General features: G+C 49.1%; 2 protein-coding genes and 1 pseudogene across 2 annotated transcripts; all 3 read right to left on the bottom strand.

Annotated features, from left to right (window-relative positions):
• Positions 1 to 7,160: 7,160 nt before the first annotated feature.
• Positions 7,161 to 9,057, bottom strand: LOC125556318 (uncharacterized membrane protein YjcL-like). Its single transcript, XM_048719070.1, has 2 exons — positions 8,508 to 9,057; positions 7,161 to 8,417 (listed from the first exon to the last, which is right to left on the bottom strand). The coding sequence occupies exons 1-2, from the start codon at positions 8,995 to 8,997 to the stop codon at positions 7,828 to 7,830; spliced, it is 1,080 nt and encodes a 359-aa protein (XP_048575027.1). The 5' UTR covers positions 8,998 to 9,057; the 3' UTR covers positions 7,161 to 7,827.
• A 3,115-nt stretch (positions 9,058 to 12,172) lies between these two features.
• On the bottom strand, positions 12,173 to 15,043 carry LOC125556317 (probable inactive purple acid phosphatase 27). Its single transcript, XM_048719068.1, has 10 exons — positions 14,818 to 15,043; positions 14,633 to 14,724; positions 14,417 to 14,489; positions 14,204 to 14,323; positions 14,041 to 14,133; positions 13,823 to 13,955; positions 13,669 to 13,750; positions 13,431 to 13,563; positions 13,141 to 13,346; positions 12,173 to 13,059 (listed from the first exon to the last, which is right to left on the bottom strand). The coding sequence occupies exons 1-10, from the start codon at positions 15,013 to 15,015 to the stop codon at positions 12,306 to 12,308; spliced, it is 1,884 nt and encodes a 627-aa protein (XP_048575025.1). The 5' UTR covers positions 15,016 to 15,043; the 3' UTR covers positions 12,173 to 12,305.
• Positions 15,044 to 15,472: 429 nt separating this feature from the next.
• On the bottom strand, positions 15,473 to 18,219 carry LOC125556316 (annotated as a pseudogene).
• Positions 18,220 to 23,537: the final 5,318 nt, after the last annotated feature.

The raw sequence follows: 23,537 nt of genomic DNA, 5'->3' as shown, positions 1-23,537 counted from the left end.
TCCTGGAACATCTCATATGCTCCATGACGTTCAAAACGTCTTTGAAGTCCCAATTCTAAGCCATTAAGCATGGTGCACTTAAACTATCAAGTAGTCATCATATTGAGCTAGCCAAACGTTCATAACGTCTGCATCTGCTCCTGCAATAGGTCCGTCACCTAGCGGTGCATAAAGGACATAATTCTACTGTGCAGCAATGAGGATAAACCTCAGATTACGGATCCAATCCGCATCATTGCTACTAACATCTTTCAACACAATTTTCTCTAGCAACATATCAAAATAAACACAGGGAAGCAACAACGCGAGCTATTGATCTATAACATAATTTGCAAAATACTACCAGGACTAAGTTCATGATAAATTTAAGTTCAATTTAATCATATTACTTAAGAACTCCCACTTAGATAGACATCCCTCTAATCCTCTAAGTGATCACGTGATCCAAATCAACTAAACCATGTCCGATCATCACGTGAGATAGAGTAGTTTTCAATGGTGAACATCGTTATGTTGATCATATCTACTATATGATTCACGCTCGACCTTTCGGTCTCCGTGTTCCGAGGCCATATCTGTATATGCTTGGCTCGTCAAGTATAACCTGAGTATTCCGCATGTGCAACTGTTTTGCACCCGTTGTATTTGAACGTAGAACCTATCACACCCGATCATCACGTGGTGTCTCAGCACGAAGAACTTTTGCAACGGTGCATACTCAGGGAGAACACTTCTTGATAATTTAGTGAGAGATCATCTTATAATGCTACCGTCAATCAAAGCAAGATAAGATGCATAAAAGGATAAACATCACATGCAATCAATATAAGTGATATGATATGGCCATCATCATCTTGTGCTTGTGATCTCCATCTCCGAAGCACCGTCGTGATCACCATCGTCACCGGCACGACACCTTGATCTCCATCGTAGCATCGTTGTCGTCTCGCCAATCTTATGCTTCCACGACTATCACTACCGTTTAGTAATAAAATAAAGCATTACATCGCGATTGCATTGCATACAATAAAACGACAACCATAAGGCTCCTGCCAGTTGCCGACAACTCGGTTACAAAACATGATCATCTCATACAATAAAATTTATCATCATGCCTTGACCATATCGCATCACAACATGCCCTGCAAAAACAAGTTAGACGTCCTCTACTTTATTGCAAGTTTTACGTGGCTGCTACGGGCTTAAGCAAGAACCAATCTCACCTACGCATCAAAACCACAACGATAGTTTGTCAAATAGACTCCGTTTTAACCTTCGCAAGGACCGGGCATAGCCATACTCGGTTCAACTAAAGTTGGAGAGACAGTCGCCCGCAAGCCACCTATGTGCAAAGCACGTCGGGGGAACCGGTCTCGCGTAAGCGTACGCGTAATGTTGGTCCGGGTCGTCTCGTCCAACAATGCCGCCGAACCAAAGTATGACATGCTGGTAGGCAGTATGACTTATATCGCCCACAACTCACTTGTGTTCTACTCGTGCATATAACATCAACATAAATAACCTAGGCTCGGATGCCACTGTTGGGTTTCGTAGTAATTTCAAAAAATTTCCTACGCACACGCAAGATCATGTGATGCATAGCAACGAGAGGGGAGAGTGCTGTCTACGTACCCACGCAGACCGACTGCGGAAGCGTTGACACAACATAGAGGAAGTAGTCGTACGTCTTCACGATCCAACCGATCAAGCACCGAAACTACGGCACCTCCGAGTTCGAGCACACGTTCAGCTCGATGACGATCCCCGGACTCCGATCCAGCAAAGTGTCGGGGAAGAGTTCCGTCAGCACGACGGCGTGGTGATGATCTTGATGTACTACAGCAGCAGGGCTTCGCCTAAACTCCGCTACAGTATTATCGAGGACTATGGTGGCTGGGGGCACCGCACACGACTAAGGAATAGATCACGTGGATCAACTTGTGTGTTTCTGGGGTGCCTCTGCCTCAGTATATAAAGGAGCCAAGGGGGAGGGGGGCGCCGGCCAGGAGGAGGGCGCAGGAGGAGTCCTACTCCTTCCGGGAGTAGGACTCCCCCCCCAATCCTAGTTGGACTAGGATTCCTCGAGGGGGAAAGAGGGAGAGGGGGGCCGGCCACCTCTCCTAGTCCTAATAGGACTAGGGGAGGGGGGAGGCGCGCAGCCACCTTGGGCTGCCCCTTTCTCCTTTCCACTAAAGCCCATTAAGGCCCATATGGCTCCCGGGGGTTCCGGTAACCTCCCGATACTCCGGTAAAATCCCGATTTCACCCGGAACACTTCCGATATCCAAACATAGGCTTCCAATATATCAATCTTTACGTCTCGGCCATTTAGAGACTCCTCGTCATGTCCGTGATCACATCCGGGACTCCGAACAACCTTCGGTACATCAAAATGCATAAACTCATAATATAACTGTCATCGTAACCTTAAGCGTGCGGACCCTACGGGTTCGAGAACAATGTAGACATGACCGAGACACGTCTCCGGTCAATAACCAATAGCGGGACATGGATGCCCATATTGGCTCCTACATATTCTACGAAGATCTTTATCGGTCAGACCGCATAACAACATACGTTGTTCCCTTTGTCATCGGTATGTTACTTGCCCAAGATTCGATCGTCGGTATCCAATACCTAGTTCAATCTCGTTACCGGCAAGTCTCTTTACTCGTTCTGTAATACATCATCCCGCGACTAACTCATTAGTTGCAATGCTTGCAAGGCTTATGTGATGTGCATTACCGAGAGGGCCCAGAGATACCTCTCCCACAATCGGAGTGACAAAACCTAATCTCGAAATACGCCAACCCAACATGTACCTTTGGAGACACCTGTAGTACTCCTTTATAATCACCCAGTTACGTTGTGACGTTTGGTAGTACCCAAAGTGTTCCTCCGGTAAACGGGAGTTGCATAATCTCATAGTTATAGGAACATGTATAAGTCATGAAGAAAGCAATAGCAACATACTAAACGATCGGGTGCTAAGCTAATGGAATGGGTCATGTCAACCAGATCATTCACTTAATGATGTGATCCCGTTAATCAAATAACAACTCATTGTTCATGGTTAGGAAACATAACCATCTTCGATTAACGAGCTAGTCAAATAGAGGCATACTAGTGACACTTTGTTTGTCTATGTATTCACACAAGTATTATGTTTCCGGTTAATACAATTCTAGCATGAATAATAAACATTTATCATGATATAAGGAAATAAATAATAACTTTATTATTGCCTCTAGGGCATATTTCCTTCAGCCTCACCCACCGATGAAGCCTCGACCGACCGGAGTGTTTGCTCCGGCGAGCCGCGGGGAGGGGGAAAGCTGATGAAGTCGACTGATACTGGGTCGATGGATGCCGCAGGAGGATGCCGCGGACGCACGCGCGAAAGTGCGTCGCCCCGTGAGCGGGGAGCGCGTCGACGTCGAGTGGAGCCTCCTGAAGCCAAGCGGAGTCGTCGGCGACAAACACGAGCGCGCCGAGACAGATCTCGTGGCCCTCAGCCAAACCTCCGCCTGAAACCATGATGAAGGGGATCGGAAAAATCACAACTTCTCCAACATGTCGCTAAGACACCTGCCCCAAGGTGGGCACCAACTGTCGTGATTCTAAGACTGACAGTAGAGTAGGGGATGAGAATGTAGAGGCAAGATCCTAGCTATGGAGGAGTTGTACACACGAGTTTTACGAGTTCAGGCCCTTCTCGGAGGAAGTAACAGCCCTACGTCTCGGAGCCCTGAGGCAGTCGACTGAATATATGTGTGTGAATTACAGAAAGTGCGAACCCTTGTCCCAGAGGAGGGGTGTGGCTTATATAGAGTGCGCCAGGACCCCAGCTCCCCTCCGTTACACAGGGTTCAATGCTCATAAAGGTAGGGCGTTACTGGTAACGTCTACAATAAAGTGTTATAAATGCCCATAAAGCTATGGTTTAAGTCATGACCGTTGCAGAGTGGAGGGTTTCTCATCTTCTGGTGGTCGAGTGTCTTCAAGGTGGTCGAGTGAGCACATCTTCATGGTCGAGTGGATGATGTTTTCTCTTCGACTGCTTCTGATTCTTTGTAGAGATGTCCTTGGGGAGGGTATGTTGGACAGATCCATGACCCTACCCTAGGTACATAGCTTCATCAGGCCGCACAGGAAACCAAACATGTCGAATTTTGCACCTCGGGTGCGAGATAGGTGCGACGCACCCATCCAAACACGCCCCTAGCAACTGGGCCTAGCGTGCGGCCTACCCTGAGAGCATGGGCCTCTCCCCCCTCGCGAGCCACGCACGCATGCGCGCGCTGAACCGCCTAGGGCCGCCTGCCACGTGCGCGCGCTACGCCGGAAAACTCTCCGAGAAGAATCGATCTCGATTGCTTTCTACACGCTGCAAGTGCTTCTGATTGCTATTCCAAAACGCCGACTCCGAACAGATCTCGTTGCCACCGTTCCGATCCGTGGATCGGTTTCAACTCCACAACTATGATCCCTCGGCTTTGCTTCCTCTAGATCAACCCGACCGTCTTCCGAACCTTTTCAACCTTGCTCATGATACCACTTGTTAGAATAAACCGAGGCATACCGTCGATCATCCGAGGACCAAGCAATCACACACAAGCACGACACCGAGATTTGTTAACGAGGTTCACCGATATGGATATATCCCCGGGGCCTGACTATGGGCGCTCCTCCCCATGACACCGCTACAATACCATAGCCGGTCACCCTGGACACCGGCACATGCCGCCGACTTCTCCTGCGTTCCGGTACTATTATGTTGGCATAGGTTATATCGTATGTCTATCCCCTGCTATTTATGAGAGGTCTAGGATACAAGTGTCCTACTTTGACACGACTACATATCCTATATAAACACAATACAACTACAAGTCCAACTGTAACCTACCCTTGTACACAATATTCGACACAACTCCAACAATCATTTTATCTATTGTTTGCATAGATAGGAAGGCCTAGTGAAAAATACCCATTGTCATCAAAGATCAGACAAAACATCGTAGGAAATGGTGGCAAGTCATTTCCTATGCACTAGAGCGAGGCAGGCGTTTTCACCTAGGAAAGGCATTGACACGCAAATATACATAGGTGATCGATACCTTTTCTCTCTCAAAAAAAAAGATGATTGGTACCTCACTGTATTACGGATAATATAACTAATTTATATAATTAGGTCCGCAGGACACATATAAGCTATTCCCTCTGTTGCATAATATAAAAGCGTTTTTATATATATGTGGGCGCATGCATATATCATCTATGAAGTTCAAACACAAGATGACTTGCAGGTGCAGAGGCACTAGGTTCCTTTACAATCTGTACATATAAGATGATTTGTCAACACGCTTGTAGGCGTTGCAATCTTGGGAACGAGTGTTTGCAGGTTCTACACGCAAGATGGCGGTAGTACCATTTTGTAGTCAGTAGGAAGAAAAGAAACACTATCATTTCAGATAGTGTGTTCTGGAACTTCTTCACGGCATGCACTTGCATGTCTTTAGTGAGCCATGATGACTTTATACAAGAGACTAAGCCCGCAACTGCCTCCCGGGTCGCTCGCTCGGGCGACTCCGGAGGCGATACGAGGCCGAGCCAACCACTCCTCGTCTCTGATCTCTCGCCGCCGTCATCGCCGCCGGCTTCACGGCGGCGGCGGCGGCGCCCTGCCCTGCCCTGCCGTCAAAGGCGGAGGGTGTGGTGGGCGTGCGTTAGGCATGTGGTGGTGGCACTCCCGTGGATGATCTGCACTTCGACAGCGGAATCGGAGGCTGGCAGCGTCATCAGTTCATGGGGTCGTGCCTTTGTTGGTGTTTGGTCCTCCGGTGGGGTGCTGCTGTAGCCGCTTGGACTTAACGCCCTTCGTTCCGTGAGGGTCTTCCTCGAGATCTGAAGATCGGCCTGGAGAAGATGCGATGGCTGCTCCATACCAATAGCCAATATTGGTTTGGCTTTGAGGCAGCTCGAGTTGTGCGCTTCTCCAATTCTCCAGGAGGCTGCACCGTTGGATCTTCCCTGGTGGTTGCCTCCTGATCTGGCCGCCGTCGTCGCCGTGGTGCGTTGCTGGCCCTGCCGATCTAGCAAGTTCGCTGGTGATTGCCGGCATCCCAATGTGGCAGTCTGCTGGTGGTTGCCAGCCTTCTGATCTAGATTATCTCCATGGCTTGGTGCGTCCCTATCTGGTTGCTAGCCGGTGATTCCGGTCTTCCGATCTGGTTCGTCTCCATGGCTTGGAATAGATCAAGACAAGCATGCGGGGCTGGTGCATGGATGCTTACGCACACAGACGGCCACTTGAGGTGCACGTGCGTGCAGATGACGGCCACCGACTAGTTGCAGCCCATGGTCCTGGCTACTTGCCTCGCTGATTGCGGTCGCCATTGAAAAATCTTTGTGTGAGTTTCATCTCTGCAGATCAGGTGGTTGACTTTGGTGGCGAGATGCAAACTATGGATGGAGTTTTGATACAGAGGGATGGTTGTGCAGCGATGATAGCTGCTGGAATTGTGGAAAAGTGATGGTGACAACACCTGAATGACTTCAATGGTGGTGCTACTTGAGCACCCGGTTTCGAGCTCCGGGGTGAAAGCCTAGGTCTGACCCAATTTTGGTATACCTAGCAATGGCGATGTTTTACATCGTTACCTTGTTGAAGGCATTGTTCGGAATGCTCGGACTGATTCTTCAGGGTGAAAGCCTAGATACTAGCTTTGGGTTGCTGGATCCGGTGACGGTGACATTTGAGTGTCGCTCCCTTCCTGAAGGCGTTGCTGTTGAAGAATCTCGTCGTCCGCGTGGTGTCATGAGACGGTCGGTGCAGATATGGTCATTGTTATAGTTTGCTGATCATTGATCTGATCGCTTTAGGGCATTTTTTTTAAAAAAAATTCTCGTCTACGTATAGCTTTGGTCTTATATGACTTAGCTATTTACCGGCGTGTTTTGTGTGCGTGCGTTGGTGTTGGCTATGTGCATCCTAGTTATGCAAAGGCCGGGTGTGTGCTCATTGTATTTGTATCCTCTTGATGCTCCATTTTAAGTTAATAAAGTCCACCCTTCATTAAAAAAAATATACCAGAGACTAACACTGAGATATGAAAAGACTTACTCGAATGCTGGCAGCTACACTTAGATGAAAAGACAAGTTGATATTCACATAGTACATATTGTAGAAAGCGACTTACAAGCTTCCCATATAGCACATGATTGATTCAGTTGGCAATTCCATGACCATACATACATTACATATATATTAGTGCAGTGCATCCTACCATTGTCTGAACCTATTTTTTACCAGTTGAAACCATTCCCACCATCAGAACAGGAACCATTCCCACCATCAGAGCAGGAACTCACTTCAGTTTCAGTGACAACCCGACTGAACAAGACCCATGAAATCAGGCTCTACTACAGGTTGATTCTCTCTTCTTTCTATCAAGTGCAGGTGCATTGCGTCACATGTGCTTGAGGACAAACATGCCGAAACCGACGTCGAGGAAGGTGGCGATGGCGATGCCAAATATGCCGGCGAGGATCCCGGGGACGACCAAGGAGCTCCAGCCCTTGCTGGTGGCCATGCCGCAGGCGGTGGTCGGCCCGCCGACGTTGGCGTTGGACGCGATGAGCAGCAGCTTCCGGGCGCCGTGTGAATGACGTGGAAAAAAATTATATGAGACCAGATCTCACGGTTAGCAGGTGAGACCCGCTCTGATGAATGACACATGGCATTCACAAATCACAAAGTATCTAATCTCTCCCTTTTTAATTTTAAGTGGGGGTGAGGGATGCTTTGTGATTTATAAATACCACGTCTCATAAAATTCTTTTCCAGATGACGTCGCGGATGCTCCCGTTGGCCCCCACCACGGCGAAGAACACCTGCATCAGGATCACGGCCATGGCCTCGCCGGCGGGGGCGAGCTTGCCGACGTGCGAGGGGAACAGTGTCGCCAGCGCCACCGCGATTGCTGTGATGCAGGGGAGGCTGCCGCCCTGTACGCCCAGCAGGGCCGTCATGTGCTTGCCTGCTCTGCATATCGCGAACGACATGGCCAGCGCCGTCGTGCTCTCCAGGACCGGCAGCCTGTCGCCGCCGCCGGCAGCCGGAGTGGGCTCGCCGCTGGCGTTGACTCCCTCTTTGGAATGCACCGTCTCTTCAGCGGGGATCTTGGCGGCCAGCGCGAATAGCGTGGTGAAGTAGAGCGCGCAGATGACGTTGTCGGCGGCCAGCCCTGCGGCCAGCACCGACGGGGTCACCTGCAGGGCCTCCGCGACGGCCACGTAGTTGACGGCTCCTCCGATGTGCCGGCTCATGAGGGCCGCCGCGATCTTCCAGTTGTCCGGCCCCAGCGACCGCATCGGCACCAGCGCGAACGCCACCACCGTGCCCACCGTCGTCGCCACTGCCATTTCCAAGAAAGATCGATGGGTCATGGGTCATGGATTGTCAGCTAGCTGAGTAGTGGAACTGTAGATCGATGAAGCGCGCGTACCAGATCCGAGGAGGAATGCGAGGAGGAGGGCGCCGGCGGAGCGGACAACGCGGCGGAGGTCGGCGCGGAAGAGGAGCAGCGGTACGGCCAGCGGGAGCAGGTACTCCAGCACCACGCGGTAGGCGGGGGCGTCGGCGGCGACGAGCCCGGCCGTGGTGGCGGCGAGGCCGAGCAGCACGCTCACCAGCGCGCCGCTCAGCGCCTTGCCGGCGCGGGTGCTTTTCTCGGACCAGACGCCCAGCGCGGCCGCGGACAGGAGGACCGTCCAGTTGCCCCAGTGGTCGGAGACCAGGACCAGGGGGAGGCCGTGGGGCAGCAGAGCTCGGGCTCGAGAGAGCGGGAGGCGCCGGCGTGCAGCGTGGCCGCGGTGGTGGACAAGAGTAGTGCGGGTGCCGGCGCCGGCGGTTGAGAGAGAAGAGGCGTGGCTAGCTGAGTCTCGGCTGCGTGGGCGCACGACCACGAAGGCTGCCGTCGCCGTCGCGGCGGCCATCGATGGTCAACCGCGTCTTCCCGTCGAAAGCCAAATGAAGTGGATGCCTGTCGTTGGGAAAAAAATTCCTGTACTACCGGATCGTGCACAACCAATCGTGAGACCCTCTCCCGCATGGGACACCTGGCAATACGAATCTTAAAGCAACAATGGTCTCGGATCTCTCCGTCGCCCCATCCAACCGTCATTGTGGTGATGCGCCCGGGCTGCTCGTCATATCACCGCCCGTGTGCTTCTTAGAGGGAAGAAAATTATATAAGACCAGGTCTCACGGTTAGCAGGTGAGACCCGTCTTGATGGATGACACGTGACATTCACAAATCACAAAGCATCTAATCTCTCTCCCCCCTGATTTTAAGTGAGGGTGGGGGATACTTTGTGATTTGTGAATGCCACGTGTCATCCATCAGAATGGGTCTCGCGTGAGACCTAATTTTATAGAATTCTTTTCCTCGTTAGAGCATCTACAGCCCTCAAATGTTCGTGGACACGGACGCGTCCTCTGGTAGTGACTGGACACGTTTCAAATTTCACGAGTTGCTTCCGACATCTTATACTACATTCTTAAATTCATACAAAGACACGCAAATGAAATAAACCTACGTACTACGTCGATCACCTATCTACTCCTCGTCGGAGATGTCGACAATCTCAGTGCTCGGCTCCGGCAGCATGGGCGGTAGTTGCTCTGGCCTCCTTCTCCTCTATCTTCGCATTGAGTTCGGCGAAGACAACAACATTTGGGTGGCGATAACGGCATTTTGGTGGTATGTTCCTTCCTGAAAGTGTCATCCGAGAGGGCTCTGGGTGTGGTTCAATGGCGGCATGTGTGGCCTAACATCATCTTCAGCATCCTAATCGGGTCCAGGTGTGGAGGGTTCCAGCTGCGGGTGCGAGGGGATTGGGGTCCTTGCCTCAGTGCCGGCGTTAGGCCTTTAGCGTTGGCAATTCCTATCCTTGACCGGGGGCACGGTGTTGCATCCTTTTGGCCTTCTCTGAGGTTTCAGTGCCTTCGTTCGATAACTCTCGTTCGGTGTTCTGCCTTGCTGCTGTCGACGACGGTGATTGGGTGGTCGGTTCTCCGTTTCATGTGGGTTTGTTCATTGTGCCTCTCCTTTGATAGCTTGGGCACTTTGATTTTGGGTTCTAGGGTGAACCACTCCACCGGCCACCGGTGCGGCATCCATCGAGCCTAGGTGAAAGGGTAGGGTCCCTTTGCGGCGATGGGGTCAGATCATGTGATACCCCGGTTTGGTCCTTTGGTGGCAGTCAACGACACAAAACATGCATGGTGGTGCCCTCCTCCCGTCTCCTTAGTAGGTTATCTAGTTTCGGCTTCGCGGCATTCGATGGCAAGGGTGTTGTGTGCTCTTTGCCTTTGAGTTGTTTTAACGAGCACATTAAATCTTTATTTTCGCTTTCCTTTTTCTTTCTTGTTGTAAGTTGTAGTCTTGTCTCCTAGCCGGTTGATCGTTTTGTTAATTCAAAGTCAGGCTCTTCCTCAGCCTTCGTTCAAAAAAATATTCGGCGAAGAGCGCGTCGAACGCCGCTTGGCTCGGTTGGCCTCCATATATGCCTCATCCTAGTGGACTCCGGGATGGTTTGCTGCTCCGCCATCTCCTCCGATTGTGCGATGGCGAACTCCGCCTCCGCCTGCTTCGCCTCCTCCACCTCCATCGGAGCCAGCTCCTCTCCCTCCTCTTCCCCCGGTTGCTGCTCCTCCTTCGGCTCCGGCGAGTCCGGAGGCAGCCCGACAGCGATGGAGCCAGCACGCGCAGCCTGTCTCGCCCAGATCTCCTGTTGGATCTAGTACCGGCACTCTGGCGCGAGCATTGTGTAGTAGGTGATCTTCCTCCGGATCATGGCGGAGCACCGGAGCATGGGCAGAGCGCTGGAGTGGGAGAGGGAGGAAGTGGATGGGTTCGGCCTGGCGGCCATGAGAGGGGGGAGGTGGATGGGCAAACCACACCAAACACATAGCATTTTCTGGGGGGAACAACACATCACGCCCAAAAGGAGAAAGAAGAAGAAAGAAATGCCAACAACGGCAGCTCGGCAGACCACGAATGATCCTCCACTGTTGCGCCCTCCAGCTGCTTTGTCCCACCACACGCCAAGGCTTCGGACCGCCGCGTACCAAGCAGCACCTCCAGGAAGGAATGCGATGTCGATGACACTTTTGCCCGGACATGTCTTAGGGTTTCCCCCAGCACACGGAGGGGAGTGGGGGATGGGTAACACCGACACCTTTAGGAAGGAGAGGCAACACCCGCTTGCGTCACCGCGTCAGAGCCGAAAGAACCGACAGGGATTTCTCCTGCACCCCAAACACGCTACCCACCCGATCCGGAACTACCCACCCAGCTTGCCACCCGCCAGCACGTGCCACGACGGTCTTGAGATCATCTACGCCGCCTCGCTAAGAATACCAACACGAGGCCAAGAGGACAGAGACAAGCAGTGCCAGGAAGCAAGGGCGGCAACACCGGAGCCGCGCGGGAGGGAACCACCTCCACCGCCATCACGCAGGAGGCCTGTGCCTCCAATACTGTTTCGGTCGCGGCAGCGGGGGCATACCATGCCACCCGGGCCCGGCCAGGCCCAGATCGGGCCCGCAATGCCGCGGCCACCGCGTTGCAACACCAGCAGCGCCAACACCGCCACCCTCCACCAGCCCTACGCACCTCCGCTGGGAGGGACGCCGACACCACGCTCCGCCGCCGGCCCGCCAAACCCAGATGGGGCCCAAAGGACCCAGATCTGGGCCGAGCAGGCGCCACCAATCCGCGTCACCGCGCCACCCCGCTGCCAATGGCAACGCCGCCACCCAGCAGGTCTCCTGGCCGCGCTGGACCACTGCTGCCTAGGGACACCACCCTGAGCCGCTCCGCCCCGCGTCGCGATGCCACCGACATGGGAATGGCCAGGGGCCGCCGCCCCAGCGTCGCCCGAGCCAAGCCCGGCGGCGAGCGCTCGCGACGGTGACAGGGAGGGGTGGAGGAGCCGGGGCGCGACCGGTCGGCCGGGGAATGTTCATGCTATGCAGGCCCAACAGATCATTTTCTTCCCGCGCGGGCCTGAATGAGGTATATGCGAGCTACCAAACACATCCTAAATTGCAGTTCTTTGGGCACAGATGTATTTTTTTCGTCATCTGTTCTCCCAGTTTGCAGAATGGATGAGAAGGGGCCGGCCTCAAAGAAATTAAGACGAACACACGCATAAATTCTACTCTAAGAAAAAAGGAAGAAATTTCTACACAGAGTTTAATACTGCAATTCTGCATTCCGCAAGCTATACTAGCAGTTCTAGTTGGCTAGGGTGTGTGGCGCGCAGCTGTCGACGGCGCAGGCCATGATGTCCTTGTAGTCCCTGGTGATGGTGAAGGCGTCATGCACGGCGCCGTCGTCGCTGTGGATGAACTCGAACCGCATGGACGCGTGGTCGCTAGCAGTGAGCTTGACGTACCCGAAGCTCTCGTTCCTCGCCACGCTCCACTGCGGCCACGCGCCGCCGGCGTAGCTCCTCAGCTTGGCGCCGCCCGTGCCGGCCACGACGTGGATGGTCCCTCCCATCGCCCCCGCGTAGCTGCTCTGCCGATCTTTGCCCTTGACGGTGCACGTGTTCTCGTAGACAGGGCACGTCCGCTCGTAGTTGTGGACGTGGCCGTAGACGGCGAGGTCGACGCGGTGGCGCTGCCAGAGCGGCTGCAGGGCGCGGCCCATGGGCTCCGCGAAGGAGCCCTCCTGCGCGTAGAAGTCGTTGGAGGAGTAGCCGAGCGGGCGGTGCGCCAGGAAGACGAGCCACGGCTGGTGCTTGCGGTCGGCGCCGGCGAAGCAGGCGTCGAGGAACGCGTGCTGCTCGGACCCGGGCCGCCAGTCGTGCTCCGTGTCGCCCACGCAGAAGCGGAACATGCCGTAGTCGGCGGCGTACCAGAACTTGCCACGGTGCGCCGCCGCCGGCACGTAGAAGTAGGTCTCCGCCGGCACGCCGCACTCGCCGTGTGAGTCGTTGCCGTTGTAGAACCCGCCGGTGTCCATGTACGTCCGCTCGTGGTTGCCGCTACATTAGAAACTTATTAACATGGCTGAGTACCAAAAAGTGCATCTGAACTTGCAAGATTTTCAGGGTGAGCGGACGAACCTGGCGACCATGTAGGGGAGCTTGGAGGCGATGGGCTCGATCTGCGCGGTGAACTGGTCCCACTGCGCGAGGAAGCCGTTGGCGTAGGAGAGGTCGCCGATGTGGAACACGGCGTCGTAGTTGGGCAGGTCCTTGACCAGCCGGTCGGTGGTCACCTGCGCCCCGGGCTGGAATCCCTGGAGCTCGCTGCTCCCGTCCTTTGCCCCCTGCAACCCAGCAACATACACCATGATCAGTGGCCTGGCTTATAGTACAGCTGAACATTTTCTTATGTGATGAAAAATTCTCACGAGTCCCATGTCGCCGAAGATGACGATGCGCTGGAGCGAAGCCTGGCCCGGGTAGGGGGACGCGCGGAAGGTGGCGGACTTGCCCCACGCCACCGTCCCGTCCTGCAGCTCGTGCCCAATCTGATATGAGTACCTGAAGAAAAACATGACAGCCATGAGTGCGAAGAAATATGTTGGATTTCAGTTTCAGAAGTGAAATGTTCTGAATCTGATTCAGCTGTCAGTGTCATGTTCTTACTCTCTGTTTGGCCAGAGGTCCTTGAGGAACGCGGTATGGATGTAACCCGGATCCCTGTAGCCCTGTCCACGGGCCGGATTACCTGCGATAATTTCGAGAACGCTGAATTAACAGCAGCAACTTCTCTGAACTCTGAACCCTGGACTGTACGTACCGCAGAGGTGGCCTCGCGTGAAGGTGAGCGTGCCGGCGGGCGTCCGCTTGGAGGTCTCCTCGCCCTTCATCCTCCACTCCACGAACGGGTACGCCTCACCGATGTTGTACCCGCTCGTCCACGTAACCGCCATCTACACGCAGGACAATCACATGAGCAGGGAACAGAATACACATGTGCAGGCGATCAATACTTTCGGTTAACTAATTTGAGCTCACCTCGTTCCATTGCTTCCCCTGGGACAGGCGCGGGAACACCGGGGCCTTGGGGTTCGCGAAGGAGATCTTGTTCGAGATCGCCAGAAGCTTAGGCTGCAGAGGAACGCATGATTAGAGCCCGAAGGCATAATTGTTGTTGCAATCGAGAAGAGACCGATCTTACCTTGTCCTTGCCGCCGGAGAAGAGGCCGAAGGCGTAGTCGGAGCGCTGGTTGATGAGGAGGAAGCTGGTGTTGCCGCCGCCGGTGCGCAGGAAATCCGGCTCGCAGTTGCCCAGCTTGTACTGCAACAACACACCACAGCAACACAGATCAGTACAGGCGTGTCCCGTGTGACATCTATTAATTCCTGGCTGCCTTTGTATCTGTCCACTGACCTTGATCGGAGCCACGGGCAGCCCTGCGGGCGCATCTCCTTCCCCTGCTACCCTGGCGCTCCCGATGCCGGAGCTGCACGCACACACGATCACAGATTGCACGGACAGCTCAACAGATCTCATGACAAGTACTAGCACCAATTAATTGTGGTAAGCTGGTCATTGATCATGATTGACACTAGTATGCTATAAGCTGGGCGTGTGTTTGCATACTACCTGAAATCGGCCGGGGAGAAGAGGCCAATCCAGTGGTCGGAGGAGGGCGAGGGCGTCGTGAAGTTGACCGCCACCCACGCGGAATCCTCCCCCTGCAACGCAACGCATCCAGTAACCGGATTAAACAGCGCGGCTCATCCACGCATACATACATATATACACGAGTGAATCGTGCGTGCACTCACGTCCTTGCCGAGCACGTCGGGTGAGGCGTGGATGGCCGACCCGGGGTCCATGGCGACCTGCGCGGCGGCCAGGTTCAGCGTCGACAGCGGCTGGATGTTGTCCGGCGCCGAGTCCTCCACCGTGATCGCCGTGGCGGCGGCGGCCATCAGCAGCAGCACGGCCGCCACCAGCAGCGCCGGCAGCGCGCTTGCTCCCATCTTTTGCTCTACCAACACGATGCCAACGTTGGACGACGCCGACAGCCGATGATGGGACTCACGATTTTATAGGGAGTTTTTAATTCAGTTGACTCCTGAGTCGTGACGATACTGTTCAAAGCAAAACAAGATACTCCTACCTAGTACACGAGTTTTTTTTTATTTTCTTTTTTTAGGAGAACCTACTACACGAGTTTGTTATACCGGTTTAACTTTGTTTTCTGAGAAAAAAAGGAGATATGCACTATTTTTTTTAAAGAGGGAGATAAAAACGAGAAGTCCGGTTTTCTTAAAGAACTTGCTTCATATTTGGAGAACCTGATAAAGAAAGCGACTTCACTGCAACTTGGAGTGAACTCCACAGATACAAAACCTATACATACATACATACATACAAAAATTCATTCCGGTTTACAATGAAAAATGAAGCACCGAAATTAGTAGAGGAAAAATTAACCTATATTACAAGCCCTAAAACAAGATAATATGCGGTTAACACAGGCAACGAAGCCAGTGTGCTGACTATAATCCTGCAAAATAAAAATGGCTCGACTTATTATTATATATAACATTCTACAACAAAAATCAATTGCATTTGTCCAAAAACAGAGACACATAAAGAAAGGAACAGTCAAATCAAATAGTGTGATCATCAACAACTACTTACGCGGTACTAAGTACACCAGCATGCAGGTCATACTCTCGTGAGAAGACAAATGTTGCGACTGACTGTGGCAGTGCAGCCTATCAAGGTGAATGCAAAGAAGTATGATTAGAATAGCTGGCTTCAAAAATTAGGCAATGTAACATTATTGTTGTAACAATGATTCAATAATCACCTGCAAGATAGTAACACGTAGAAGGTCACCACGGAGTCCTAAAATTAGGGCTCCAGCTACGGTGGCGCGGTGCCACGATGAACCTCAACACCAAGCTCAACGCGGTCAAGCCTAGTCCACACACAATAAACTTGTCTTGTAGTCCTATGAACATGCCTACAATGCAACAATCGGAGTTTATTCTCATGCCTCAATGCTCACATTGTTAGGTGTCCCTCCAGATCACATGATTTGGAAAACACATGAATAGAAAAGGCATATAAGTATGATGTTATGAATTTTAGTTGCTTAGTTGTTTTTGTGTAAATCATACATTCACGAGAGATAGAAATTAGTGACACTTGTTTATTTGTATAAGTTGTAACACATGAATTTTCTATGGAGACCATGGCACGTATACCCTACATTTCCTCTTGTGAACATAATATACTTCCTCCGATCCTTTTTACTCCGCGTATTGGATTGCGTCAAGTCAAACTTTGTAAACTTAGACCAAATTTATGTTAAAAAACTATCAACATCTACAATACCAAATATATATACTATGAAACTACATTTCATGATGAATCTAACAATATTGATTTGGCATTGTGAATGTTGATAGTTTTTTCTATAAGTTTGGTCAAAGTAGAGATGCTTTGACTTCGGACAAAACTTATATGCAGACTAAAAGAGACCGGAGGGAGTATGAGTTAATTGCACAAAACAACCACATTGATGGCTAAGTTTGCAGAAACCATTGGTCTACAAGTTTGTTACAAAAACCCACCCAAACTCGCCAAACAGTGTTTATGCAAAGAGATTACCCACCAATTAGTGTTTTTGTCACAAACCCATAGATCGGTGGTTTCTGCAAACCTAGCTCTCAATGTGGTGATTTTGTGTAATTAACTCCATAATAGAACCTAAACTCAAAATGTTGCCATGAAACAAGTATAATTGATCGATTGACTTGTTATTGTTGAAAAAATCATTGCTGTAAATGTGGTGCTCCTTCCACTCCAATGAATGAGGCCCGCACACATTTTAAAAATAAACTTTGACAATTAATTGGATCAATCAAATTTAGGGTAGGTTATATTTGACAAAAAGTATACCGTTGAATTCGTACTCGAAATAAGTTTTCAATTATATAATATATATATATATATATATAATTATTATTATTTGTCTAATCTGTAGTAAGTTTTTACAATACGTGTGCGTCCTGTTCATTCAATTGGAGGGAGTAGTATTCTAAAAAAACGCAAGGTAGACCTACTAAAAATGGAGGAAAAAGAAACGCAAGGTTGACCATGGAGTTTGGTTTGGCAAACGAATAGCAAAACCCATCTCGAAACGAATCTAACTGCAGTAGACTTTTTTGATAGCTAATTGCACCAAGATTTGTTAGGTGGTTACGTACGTACCCATGCTGAACATTCCCATTCCAATGCAGGTCTTTGACATGATCGCGATGGAGCCATCTATGATGCTTGGCATCTTCAGGTGCCACCTACATTTGTATGATTGCAAACACATGCACTAGATTACTAATTGGATGAATTATTGCAACTAATAATCCAACCATTGTACTACCAAGAGAAAATCTATTGTGCAACATGGCACATGCAAACCTGTTTGCCACGAAAGACCACGCGACCCCAAGGAGGCTGGCGTACACGTTGGGGTTGCGGGCGAGCTTCACCCCGACCGCTCGCAGAAGCGGCGCCCAGAACGCGCACCCCGTCGCCGCCATTTTCCGGCCATCTCCGGCTGCTGCTGGCCGGTGGACGTCGCTCCCCGGCGCCTCCTGCAGGTCGCCTTCTTCGCGCGCGACGGCGCCTTGATCAGCCGGCTCCGGGGTCACCTCCAGCCAGGCCTGCCTCGCCTCGAAGACGACCAGCATCAGCGGGAGCCAGACGACGGCCTGCAGCACCGAGAGCTGCACGATGACGTCGCGCGCCCACTTGCCGTACATGGCGTCCAGCAGCGGCACGCCCACGAGGAGCCCGTTGTTGAGCGCCGCCAGCGAGAAGCCGGTGATGCACCAGGAGTAGGACGAGGGCGCGCTGCCGCCGCCGCGGCGCGTCGCGGCCTTGGCGCGCCGGGCGGCGGCGCACCCGGCGAGCGCGAGCACGACGATGAGCTTGGCGACGGCGTCGGCCGCCAGGACGCGGTAGCCGGCGGCGAAGGAGCCGGCGCGGGCGGTGAAGTCGAAGCCGAAGAGCGGAAAGGCGAAGTAGACGACGAGGCGGTTGACGGCGTCGCAGTGGTCCGGGGTGAAGAGCTTCCACCACCGCACGGAGCCGTAGCCGAGGCCGAGGGCGAAGTAGAGCGGCGCCATGGCGGCCGCCACCCTGTACACGTCCCCCCACCCTATCATCTCGGCCTTTCTTCTCTTCTCGATCAAATAAGGTCAGACTGGACAGACGCAGGGAGCTGCCATTTTCTTTCCTCCATCATTTAACCATCGCCAGGAACTCGTGATTCATCCACGGAATATTGGAATACGATTTGATCGCGCGGTCCGGTCGTTTGTTAAGTAGACTAGTGAAATGCCCGTGCGTTGCAATGGACAAAAGCCGAATGTCCATGTGTTATCATATAATAATAAAAAACATAGAAACATTGATCAAATTATTCTTTTAATTCGGAAATATGTGTTAAGCAAGGTGGGCATCTGATTTCCATCATACATCGACAAATAAAGACTCTTTTCCACTTGTTTTCTTCTCGGTAGTCATTGTGTCTCCTTAACCAATCAAATCGTTCGCTAACTGGATATATGTCGTCAACGATTAAGTAGTATTAATATTACTCAACTTCACGCATCCATGGGTGCCACTATTACACAAAGCTCGAAAAAGCATAGCAGAGATCGAGCTCCACATAGCTCGTTATTTCTTTTCAGCGAAAATACTATTTTCACACATTGAAAAAATCTGAAAAAAAGTATATACGTAGATGTTTATTTGTAGTATACATGTATAAAATGTCATGAACATATATGTTAACATGTAATGTATACAAAAAAGATAAATACACAGATTAAAATGGGCTTTATCTTTGTTGTTTTTGGGTCAGATATTTTCTTTTTTGTGTAGCATGCAAATAATCGAATTACCTGATGAAACTTTTTTGTAACTTGACGAACAGTCATATGTATTTGTATAAAAAGATTTGATATTTTTTGAAACTTTTAAGTATATTCTGATTTTTTTTTGATAAAACGGGCTCCATGAAGCCCGGCCTCTGCGACGCCTCACTCACACAAAGCTTGACAATTCCTCAGACTTATAGTGCGCCTCTTAATTTCAGCAATAATAGCACAAGAAGATATATCCAATTTTGTGAGATTGTTCTTCATCGATAGCATGGATGTTTCATTCTCCATAGCAAAAATCAGCCTGACAATGACACTGCAAATGGTTCAAGTCCGTGTCAAATATTAAGCCGAAGCTATTAACTGCGGCAATTTTTCAACCAACAACACATCACCCTTGGTAAGTATATAGTGCATCATGGCTTGTATCGCACCTGAATTCGGCTTGTACATACAAATATTTTTTAAAAAACTGAGAAAAAGTCTACAAATGGGCACAACATGAACCAATAATTTTCACAAAAATCAAGTATCTTTTGAATCTCAACTAATGTCAATTACCTTTTGAATCTCAATAGATGTGCACTAAGTGGATATCTCTATCCATGTAGAACCATCTATGTGATCAATCTTACTGAAACTACAAAAAGTATGCAAAAGACAACACGTTATATCAGTGAACACCGGAAGATTGCATTCTTAAGTAAATGAATTTTAAGAAATTCATAAGCTCCAAAACACGGCAGATTAGGATTAGATCAGAAATGCTTTGACATGTAGGACATCCCCTAATTCCCAAGGAGAGGTGACACAAAAATCTAAACTATGCCAAAAGTACATGGAAGGAAGCTTTTAGATAAACACTCTTATATTTTTTTTTTACGGAGGGAGTAGTAATCAGGCATCCGAACGTTTCTGAGATGTGTGCAGACTATAGAATATACAATGTGCACACATAAAAGCTAATAATTTGATGTTGCAATCTGCAGAATATACAATGTGCACACATAAAAGCTAATAATTTGATGTGTATTGGAGTAGACATGCAATTTAAATTCTAATAATTGGTCTAAGCTCCTCTACACAATCTGAAGAGAGGTGACTCTGCAGATACACTGGCGCATATAATCCGTTGGCAAGAACAGTAAACCGCATTCTTGCTCCCGATGCAATAAAATATAGCCACCAATTGCTCATGGATGCACGTTGTGCTTTGCCACGAGCCAACAAATGTGGACCATCTATGGGCCTACAGATGTGTGCTTGTGGTGTGAGATGGGTGAGACCACATACGAACCATACATGTGTGTGTGTGTGTCGCATCATCCTGTTTCACACCATGAACTTATTCTAACTCCAAAATTTGTGGAATAAGGTATCGTGTGCTCCTTGTCTCAGATACCGGATTCACCTAAGTGACTTTATGCTTCGCACGGTCAGTTTCCAACAAATATAACAAATTATCAAGTCGTCGATTTATGTTGTATGTTTAACTTTCATAAAATAATCATGCATAGCAATGCCTTCACTAAAGGTGGATTTCTGATAATTTAAGAATCTCAAAAATATGGAGATAGCATAGTACTCCCTCTGTAAACTAATAGAAGACTTTTTAGATCACTACTTTAGTGATCTAAAAAGTCTTATATTAGTTTACAAAGGGAGTAGAATACAAGAGTAATGCATTATCTATTTTTTGCAAATGCATGTACTTCTATACTTTGGTTGGCATCACAAATAACTCTTTGTGTCGGGTTATATTCTGGATATCACAAATAACTCGGTTGGAATCCATAATGGTCTCGATAAGTTGGATGGTCGGCAATTGCCTGAACCATTTCGGCCTTCTAAATCTCTCGCGGTCCACACAGGAGGAGCCTTGCCCAATAAGTTGCCCGAACCATTTCGGCCTTCTAAATCTCTCGATAAGTTGGATGGTCGACAATTGCCTGAACCATTTCGGCCTTCTAAATCTCTCGCGGTCCACACAGGAGGAGCCTTGCCCAATGCCTGAAGAAAACATGGAAAAGTGAACAACACAAGTGCATAAATTTTCTGTAATTACAGACCTAGAAATTGAAGTCCACCACTCTTTCAACCCAAGGGAAATTTCCAATAATTTAATTTCATAATATAGGTCCAAACAAAGCTTTTTACCATCCTCAATATGTGTTTAACTCATTGTTGAGAAAATATATACGGTTGGCATACCTTATATTATGAAAAACAATAATAGTTCAATATATTCCTTTCACCATGCTAAATCCCTTCCTATTCTCAAGTTTTCACCGCCACATAGTCAATAAACACACATCTTACCAAGTGGTCCGATCCGCTTGGTAAGCTACCAACAAAAAAAATAAAAAATAAACACACATCTTGCGAACAGTTAATCATCAGGTAGAAACAAAAATAGAATTCCCCAAACATTCATAATTATGTCAACCCTCGAAAAAAAATATTGTTACTATCTTGCTATTACTAAGCTTGCGGTTGCACTTGAGAAAACCATGGCGGTAAGGGCTGAGGAAACAACACATGAACTGAACACATGAACCTCGCTGCAGTATAGAAGGATCCGGCAATATCAGACAGTGTCATCCTAACTCATGGTCACTAACACATATTAATCAACACCAAACCTCCCTCCAAGGTCCTCACGTACTAACCAAACTACTTGGAAGTAACCAATCGAGTATGTCTACTGACCCATTATCCACCACATGGGACAAACCATAACAAACTCCAAATTAAGTCCCTCCATGTAGCTATTTTTATCTCATATATTAGCCATATAATTACATCATCAATGCATCAATCAAACTGCCATACATATTTCGTTTTCTGAAATTTCAAGCGCACCAATTATTGTGGTAAGACAAGCAAATGATAAGAGTATCCATTTTTTTGCGGTGAAAATATGCCATTTACCTTTATTTGTACTTGTTCAACTCATATGTTGTTATGACCCAAGGAATATCGCTCACCATTAGCAGCTCTCCCATAAGGAAACATTAGTCTGCAAGAGGTAAGAGAAGATAGCAGTTAAAACGAAGAGAACAAAGTACAAACCAAAACAATTCGACACCACAAGAGAATCTGAACAACCTAATCGCGCGTAGTGGCTTGCTTGTGAATGCAACACCTAGCTACCTGCGTGAGATAGGCTGAAGGAAATGCATTGATTGTTTCAGGCTTAATAATTTACAACAAAGCAATATAATAGGTCCATGGTTGGACAGAAACATGCGTCTACCTGAGTAGAAAATATTGCGACTAAAGCGAGTTAGTACTTATAGCACTAAAATATGAGGAAAACTACAACACCAAAGTCGGTTTTACTACAAACAGATCAGGGGAGATACATATATAAAAAACATGTATACATTTCTTTCTTAATCAAAACAAATTATACACTTATGTATATGGAAAGAGAAACCAGATTTGTCAATATGATGTTGGACTGTCACTACTTGCAAAACTGGGCTTTCTTCTCTCTAGTAATTTCTTTCTTAAAAGATGATAAATTAACTCATGTCTGCCAAAATACAAACATGTGGATCAATAGATAATTTCTTCCTGAAAAGATGTTAAACTCAGAACCTTTACTGGATGGTTGGTGCACGGGGCAGCACGATAGAACCGGGGAGTGCACTGGGAGCGGACGGTCGATCTGACTCTTCATTGAGTCATGCTACAGTCCTCTCATCCAAATAAGTATATGTTCTTGCAGGACAAGAGATTTAATTGATAGCTAACAAGTACCCGATGCTTGCAATTAGCCTGATTTACGGGACTGATTTTATTAAAACCGGTGGGTAGGTCCAGCTCCTCATATTGATGGCCATCAAGATGCGCTTTCTGTTGGCATATGGTCTCCTCCAGCCTCTCCAACCTCTGTATCACGACGCATCATTGTTCAGTTCACAGTAAACAATTTTGTTTAGGTTAGAACATATGCAACAATGCAAAACATATGTTGGTGTGTGGCCATGCATGGCTAGAGTTACCGTACATACCTTTCATAATGTTCCTCTGTAGCTGAATGTTTGCCATGCTTCTTATATCCACCACCATGCCCATGTCCTCGTTCGGCCCAAGCAGGTCATTTTGCTAGGTTCAGAAGGAGTGAAAACAAGAGATGGCTTCACTATTAGTCAAATAGGTTCAGAATTCACAAACTGCTTTCAGAAAAATATACATACCGACCATTGAAACTTGGCACACAGAAACTACAAAGAGAAGCTTCCTTGGCAAGTGCCCCGGAGCCCCTCATCTCTTCCCTGATGTGGAGGCTCCCCGCCATCTTCCTTGAAAACTGGAGGTCCGGCCACATCCGACACTCCTCGGCATGGCATCCTTCTGCTGGTGCGTGGCTTGAACCCACAAATTGTTACTACTTACCAAGTTACCCCCAATGCTAAACCTAACGTTAGTGTATACTACTTCTAATCATTTTTATCACACCCTCATGCATCATTAAAACCAAAAGAACATCAGCTAAAAATAGAATCAGTGAACATGTACTTGTGAAAGAGAAAAAAAAGCAAGATGAAACCAATATACAGTTTTTGAAGCCTTCCCAAGCCAACCAAGGC

Source organism: Triticum urartu, chromosome 5 (genome assembly GCF_003073215.2).
Source record: "Triticum urartu cultivar G1812 chromosome 5, Tu2.1, whole genome shotgun sequence".
In the NCBI taxonomy this organism is placed as follows: Eukaryota; Viridiplantae; Streptophyta; class Magnoliopsida; order Poales; family Poaceae; genus Triticum; species Triticum urartu.
The sequence above is the reverse complement of the archived record's forward strand: the minus strand, read 5'-3'. Positions and strand labels throughout refer to the sequence as shown.